The sequence below is a fragment of the Bubalus bubalis genome, chromosome 9 (assembly GCF_019923935.1).
Source record: "Bubalus bubalis isolate 160015118507 breed Murrah chromosome 9, NDDB_SH_1, whole genome shotgun sequence".
Taxonomy (NCBI): Eukaryota; Metazoa; Chordata; class Mammalia; order Artiodactyla; family Bovidae; genus Bubalus; species Bubalus bubalis.
In genome coordinates this window covers 68760132-68767796 of record NC_059165.1, presented here as the reverse complement: position 1 = coordinate 68767796, position 7665 = coordinate 68760132, and the positions used below count along the sequence as shown (strand labels likewise).

Genomic DNA, 7665 nt, shown 5'->3' with positions numbered 1-7665 from the left:
AGATAGAGGGCATTATGTGTAGTTTTCTTTATGTCAGTGTTGACATAAAGGATAAAAGGACTCATATATAAAAGGACCATAAGAATGTTACATTTAATGTGATAAATTAGGATGAATAAACAGGATGGAGGAGAAATGTCACAGGCATAGGAAAGAAGAAAGACATGACTAGACTTAGTTTGGGGGACCCTGTAAACAGCAGACAAATGAAAGCAGAAAAAAGGAAAGGAGGGATAATATAAAAGTTGAAAGAGTAGTGGTCATTCCTAGACTTTCCCCTTTACAACTTTCTCTAGGCTCAGTCCTAATTTCATCCTGCTCCTCAGAGCACCTGTGACATCTTTATTGTGGAAGCTGTAAATGAGGGGGTTCAGCACAGGGGTGATAATGGTATAAAAGGCTGACACCATCATGTCCTGCTCAGCTGTGTGGTAGGAATCGGGAAGCATGTAGGTGTAGATGGTGGCACCAAAAAAGAGTAACACTACAGTCATGTGTGAGGAGCAGGTGGCAAAAGCCTTCCTGTGGCCCTTGGCTGAATTAATCCTGTGGATGAGGTGCAGGATGAGGGCATATGAGCTTGAGATAACCACAATGGGGATGAGGAGCATGAGAATACAACATAGGTACATGAGCATTTTATAGAGGGAGATGTCATAGCAAGAGAGCTTCAGCAACGCAGGAGCCTCACAGAAGAAACTCAGGATTTTTCTGGAATGACAAAAGGGGAAGCTCATGGCTATGGGTGTGAGCAACAAACCATCTACCATTCCTAGGAACCAGCATCCAGACACCAGGCATTCACAGACTCTCTGGTTCATCAGCAGGGGATAATGGAGAGGTCTGCAAATAGCAGCATATCTGTCATAGGCCATGGCAGACAGGAGAAAAGTCTCAGCTCCAGCGAGCGTCAGATAGAAGAACATCTGGATCCCACAACCTGAGGGAGAGATTGTATGATCTCCTGTCACCTGCCCCAGGAGCATCTTGGGCACAGTCACAGATATGTACATGAGGTCCATGAGGGAGAGCTGGCTGATGAAGAAGTACATGGGGGTGTTCAGGCGGGGCTCCAGGTGGACGAGGATGATGAGGAGGGCGTTCCCAGCTAGGGCCATCAGGAAGAAGATGAAGGTCGCAGTGTAGAGGAGGAGGGCATGTTTGGTTTCACCAAAGAGCCCCACAAGGATGAAATCACTTGACGTTTGATTCTGTGAAGTTTGACTCCCTGAGTACATGGTTACAGTTCTCACTGAAGAAGGAAGAGCCATCACTTTTAGAAATTTCATATGCACATATTTTTTAAGATTTTTCCAAAAAAGTACTTAGAACTTTTTTTTTTAATATGAGATTGTACTGATGTAAAGTCAAATGTTCAAATTTCTGAAAGGCCAGGTTGCACTTTGGCCACAAGTTTTGAGGAGATTATGAAACGGACCTGGGGAGGTGACAAGTATACCAACAGACAAGTTGCTTACACTCTGTAAATTACTTGCTTTTCCCCCAAACTGAGAATATAAAAGGACTCATCTCATAGGATGATTAGAAAACTAAAGTAGAAAACACGCAATAAGTTTTAACACAATGTGAATGTAGAATGCAATCATTCACTAAAGCTTCCACTCCACTTTTGGACACAGTAGGCCATCCAGGACTCAGAAATTGAAGTCAAAGCTGGTGCTAATGTCAACGTTAATATTGTTAATTGTACTAATATAAGTTAAGTTTACTGAAATTTGAAATATCATTAAATATTTTTCTCTCGTGTTTCAATTAATTCCACTTCCCTCACTAAACATTTCAATTTACTCAACTGTTTCTTACACAATGAAGCTCCATAAAGCAGAACCACCATGGGTATCAGAGCAGAGACTGCCCAGCCTGTCTGTGGAGACCAGCTCTAGGTGAAGACCTCATGCAGGACAGAAAGCAAGAGGGGATCAGTTTTATACAATATGGGAGCCAGAAGATGTACAGATTTGGTGCAGGACAGAAGGATACTCAGTGTGCGGACCTTGTACAGAGCAAGGAGGGCCATCAGGATACAGAGCCGATAAAGGGCAGGAGTCCAGGAATGTCCTGCTTGGTCCCCTTCAAAGCCCCAAGATAACAGCTAAGGCATTTAATATATTAAGTTTCATTTAGACAAATGATTTTTACAGGAATTTTTTTTAAAAAGTAACATATGTCCTGAATAGCAATTATTTTAGTTTAGAATGAATTGAATAACATTTTTTCTCATGCCATTTATTCTCCCAAAACAGTGTCTAAAATATTAGATATTTCATGCACAGTGAATGAGTGAGTGATAGGAGTTAATAAGATTGGAGGGAGTAGCTGGTTTAACCACACACAAAGCTGCAACCCAATCTTGATCCCTCTAGTCCTGTATCTCAGTTTCCTTAGGAAACTAATAAAATTCTCTTGTCTATAAATTATCAGTTTTGTTCAACAACAGCTTTGCCTGAATATTTCAGTTTTCAACTTTCTAAATTATACTTAACCTAATTACCCTATACTTATTTAAGTTAGAGATAGAGTTCTGGATTATGGAAAGTTCAGGTGCTCAATGAAAGACTTGTTATCAGTCTCAGGGTTAGAGAAATTTGCACACCAGTTTAGAGAAATTTGTAGAGGAAAAGTTCACATAATATCTGAAATACATGGATAAGTAAAGTGCAATGTAGTGAACTTAGAGCAAAATTTAGAGTTTAGAACTTAGAGCAAAAATAAATAAATAAATAAAAGTGTGTGACTTCAGGAAATCTAAAGTCAGAATTACATTAAGGATAGCAACAGAAATCAGATGTCTTTGCTCCTTACTTTGTTTGCTCCTTTATCAATTTCTGAGGAAACATGCTAATAAGCCACATCCCAGGAATGAGACAAGCAAAGAATATAGTGCATATACCTTTTAAGTCCTTCCTGTTCCTTCAGAGAGTAAATCTGAGTCACACCAGTGAAGCTGCTTTTACAAGTCCAAAGCCAAGGCAATCATGGTTAAATTCAGGAGAAAAAGTGGGAAAGTTACATCATCAGTTTTTTTCACATTAGGGAATTGGGATAAAATTTTGTTCTTCAGCCCTTCATAGCATTAAACAAGCTTAAAAACTAACAAGACTGGAGAAGCAAGGAGGAATTTTAAAGTTTCTTATTTATTCATATTACCCATACTTGGCATCAGCTCATCCTTGGAACTCTACTTTTTTTAAGGCACTCTCATAATGCACCATTTTGTTTTTTGTTTTTCCATTTACTTTACCAGTTATATTGTATATTTCCACTCATGGTATACATGGGAATTGAATGTGTTTGCCACTTGGGTGCTGCACCTATCAAAAATCAATCTTCCTTTTCCATAAGGATATTGTACATTAAGTTTAAAATATACTACTCAGATTAAAATCACATTTTTCCTTTTTCATGCTTATTTAAAATGTTCTCTCTCTTTGTAAATATAAATCTTAATTTCAGAAAGGAAGTATTTTGGGGAATATAAACAACAAAGTCAGAACTTGACCCAGAACTGATTTAAAACTGTGTTTCTCCCCTCACACATTCTGCAGTCATTCTGTAGTTGCATACTTTTTGTGTGCCATCCAGTGATTGCTGCAGATGCTCCACAGTATAACAAATATACTAATACCTGAAGATGCAGGTGTTGTATCTTCAGTTCATATCTCTTCTCCAGATTTAAAAGCCCATTATAGCTTTATATGAAACATTTATTCAATTTGTGTTTTCTAATTGTGTATCTAAGTTCATTAATATAATTCCCAAACTCAAAGAAACCTGAGTTTAAAATGTTATCAGCAACTCAGCTTTCTGATTCCGCTCAGTTTCCTATTTTCATGCAATTGGGATAGCATAGAGGAAGCCAGATGGCAGCAAAAGGGATTTTATAATAGAAAAAATTGGGGGCTTAAACTTGCAGAATTGTTGTTTAAGTTATTACCTTTACTTCTAACTGTATAATCTTAGTCATGCCACTAAAATCTCTGGGTGTCAGTTTCTCAGAATCTGAAAACAAAAGAGGCAACATTTATGTACCTCCTATGCTTCTGTGAATCTCAAGACATCTATAGTTCTAATGTGCAAATGTGGTCTAAGCTTTCTCCATGACAGGGTGATCCTCCTTCCCCTTATTCCTAACCTCAAAGGCTCAAAGATTTCCCTTGAAGGTCTGCTGCATCAAACTTAGAATACATAATTCAGAAATGGAAAAAGCCATGAAAAAATAATTAATATTTACCAATGCTGACTTGGTTCTGGGCACTGTGCTGAACCTTTCTCAGCACACCATGGGTACATAGACTGAATGATTCATTTCAGGCCCCTGTCTGATCCTCTAGACAAGTAGGTCGAAACACCAGGAATAAGAATCAGCTCTTTACAAGAGCCCAACCTGCCCTCCAACTTTGTTACCGTTAGGTCTCTGGTATCTTCAAATTGAACCCTTCTTGTATCCTTCCTTTCTGTGAACTTAATCCCTTGGTGTCTGTCTAAATTATAAGAGTTCCTACATGTTCAGCTAAAATGAAAACTTCTGCATTCTCTATCCTCAATCACCGAGAATTCTCACACATTTGAGATATCACAGTGCATCGTTTATACTACTCTCATGGGCTTTATATCACTTATTCCTGTAGTTTAGTTACTTATTTTTAAATTTCAGCAAAAACTCCACATAAATTATGTGTTTATAATTGAAGTTTAAAAATGTAAAAGGTGTCTGGATTCTGTGTAGATAAGAAAGTTTAAAACGTGTATACCTGTGGCGGATTCATGTTGATATATGGCAAAACCAATACAATATTGTAAAGTTAAAAAATAAAATGTAAAACAAATCTTTTAAAAAATTTTATTTATTTTTGGCAACATTGGGTCTTCATTGCTGTGTGCAAAATTTCTCTAGTTGCAGTGAGCAGGGGTTATTTTTAATTGCACTATGAGGTCTTCTTATTGTGGTGGCTTCCATGTTTGTTGAGCACAGGCTTCAGTAGTTATGGCACATGAGCTTCACTGCCCTGAAGCATGTGGAATCTTCCCTGACCAGGAATAGAATCCAAGTCCCCTGCATTGGCAGGAGGATTCTTTACCACTGGTCCACCATGGATGTCCTAAAATAAATCTTTAAAAATCACAGGTGGAGAGTTAATATATTTGAATACATCAAGTTGTGAAATTCTCTCTCAATAAATTTTAATTAATATGATGACATCATTAATGAGCTGTATATATGAATGTTTTGTGCATATTTTACCTCAATTAAGGGCTTTGTAAGGTTCTTCTGAGACTTCCCCAGGTGGCTCAGTGATAAGGAATCAGACTTTCAAGAGAGGAGTTGCAGGATGGATTCTTGAGTCAGGAAGACCTCCTGGAAAAGGAAATGGCAATCCACTTCAGTATTCTAGCTGGGAAATCCCATGGACAGAGGAGCCTGGTGGCCTACAGTTCATGGGGTCACAAAAGAGTCAGACATGACTTAGCGACTAAAAAACAATAAAGGTTCTTCTATAACCACAAATATAAAAGGATTCAATAAAATAAAATGTCAAAATAGTCAATGAAGAGGTCTGTCATCCTGAGTCCCTGAGAGATTTTTGGTGAGCGGAGCCCCAGTCCCATTGAACACACTCATAGTGTGGGTACCTCATAGACACTTGTTTGTTGAAAGTCAATGATAAATTGAAGTTGTTTTACTGCAGCACATTGTCCATTATGATTGACCCACCCCTGTACTTATAAGTACAATGCTGTCTCCCCTTAATCCTCACCTACCTCCTTTTCTTTTTTCTGCTTTCATTACACATATCAGCTTCTTAACATAATGATGTTATGTTGTTTTATACTTGATAGGCAAATGGGTTTATTTAATTGTTTTCCCCTAGCACAGCACTATGACTGCCATGTAATACATACTTATTAATATCTGTTGAATGAATAAATAAATGAAAGAGAGAAAAGGAGAGAGGAAATTAGTACAACCCTTCCAGAGGAGAATTCAGTACTCTCATAAATTTGAAGAAGTTATTACTCTTTAACTTAAGACCTCTAAGAAGATTATACAAAAATATACATCATCAACACTATTATAGCCATGAAAAATAAAGAAGCCTAAATATTTAATAAAATAAAGTGGATACATCAATAACCAATATTAATACTGATTTATTGAAAATATTTTAAAAATAAAGTTAAGGAGAAAGATATGTTGCAAAATGACCAGTGTGATACCATTTAGTAAAAACCTCTGTTAAATATTAAATTTGGACATATGTGTACAATAAAAATATTTTGTAAATGGCAAGCAAGATGCATAACTTCTGTAATAATTTCTGTAAGGAAAGTGCTCTCTCTCAGAACACTGAGGGGAGATGATCAAAGAGGACATAGGGCTTCAATGCATCTATAATGTATGTTACACATTCAATGTATCTATAATGTATCAACTTGAAATAAATATACCAAACTTGAAATAAATATACCAAAATAATTTGATTTTTTGAAGTTGATTTGGAACATGATGGACACTGTATTAGTATATGATTTGTCAATATCTATTTTTTAAATGAATTTTATACACTTCTTGAATCAAAAGCTTAATCATGAGTAGCTTTTCAAGTTTTCAATTTGCATTAATCCAAATTTCAAATTTTCAGTTTATATTAGTACATGCTATTTTTTATGCCTTGCATAATTCCATGTTCTTTCAACATGTAATTGAAAGAACTTAGACTCCACAAATATACAATGAACATTTCTTACGCTTTCTCAGATACTGTTTTGTCTCATTTATGTCATTATCTCTTATAGGAAAGTTGGTTTATTGATTTCATTTTTATATCATTTATCTCAAAGAGTTTGTAAGCTACTTTGGGAACTAGGACAATGAGAGTTTCCAGTTTTAATAATAGAAAGTACCTTGCCAACATAGCATATTTTTTTAATTAAAAAACTGGAAAAAAAAAAAGATGCTTTTTTAATACTTGACTATCTAGTAGACATTTGAAGTAAACTGAGTTTCCCCATGCCCAGCCTCCTATCCACCATCCTTCCTGGAGATCTGAAAGATGGTTGTGAATCTTACTGGAACATGACTTGCCTCCAGAATCCCTGAGGAATATGATCTTGGGTTTGCAAACTAAACTGAAGAGATGGTTTTCTAATATTTGATCATAAGAAGTGAGTTGCTGGGCAAATTCTCTCCCTTGATAATCAACAAAAGAGCACAAAATACACTATTTCACTGCTCTGTTACATGATGGAAGATTATATAACAAGTTTACAAGTGTTTGTTCATGGAAACTACTAAAATCTGTGTAAGAATACCTTGTTTGTGGTGTTTTGATCCAGGCTGTGTCCATTGCCCACCTTCAGCTACTTTGAGTGGTAGTTCAAAAAGGACAGTGAAACAAGGCAGTGAAAACCAACAGCTTTGCCACTGCTTGCTAAACAAGGCTCACATAATTAGAAAATTGTTGTGATCTTAGTGCAAACGAACACAGAAGTCTAGTAGCTGCAGTAATCTGGGATGTGATCCAGTTCTGTGCATAAAATAGATGTGCAAACTAGCAAGATAATTTAGAGGGCATCCTAAGAAGAAAAACTGACATAGGAGATTTAAATTTTTACACATATCCTGTTTATAACTTGGCCCTCAGA

General features: G+C 36.5%; 1 protein-coding gene across 1 annotated transcript; it reads right to left on the bottom strand.

Moving 5' to 3' along the window:
* Positions 1 to 266: 266 nt before the first annotated feature.
* Positions 267 to 1238, bottom strand: LOC102400812 (olfactory receptor 2T3-like). Its single transcript, XM_006068983.3, has one exon. The coding sequence runs from the start codon at positions 1236 to 1238 to the stop codon at positions 267 to 269; it is 972 nt and encodes a 323-aa protein (XP_006069045.3).
* Positions 1239 to 7665: the final 6427 nt, after the last annotated feature.

Bases quoted from the DNA above. Each gene is read 5' to 3' on its own strand.
- LOC102400812 (XM_006068983.3), bottom strand. From the start codon at position 1,238: ATGTACTCAGGGAGTCAAACTTCACAGAATCAAACGTCAAGTGATTTC.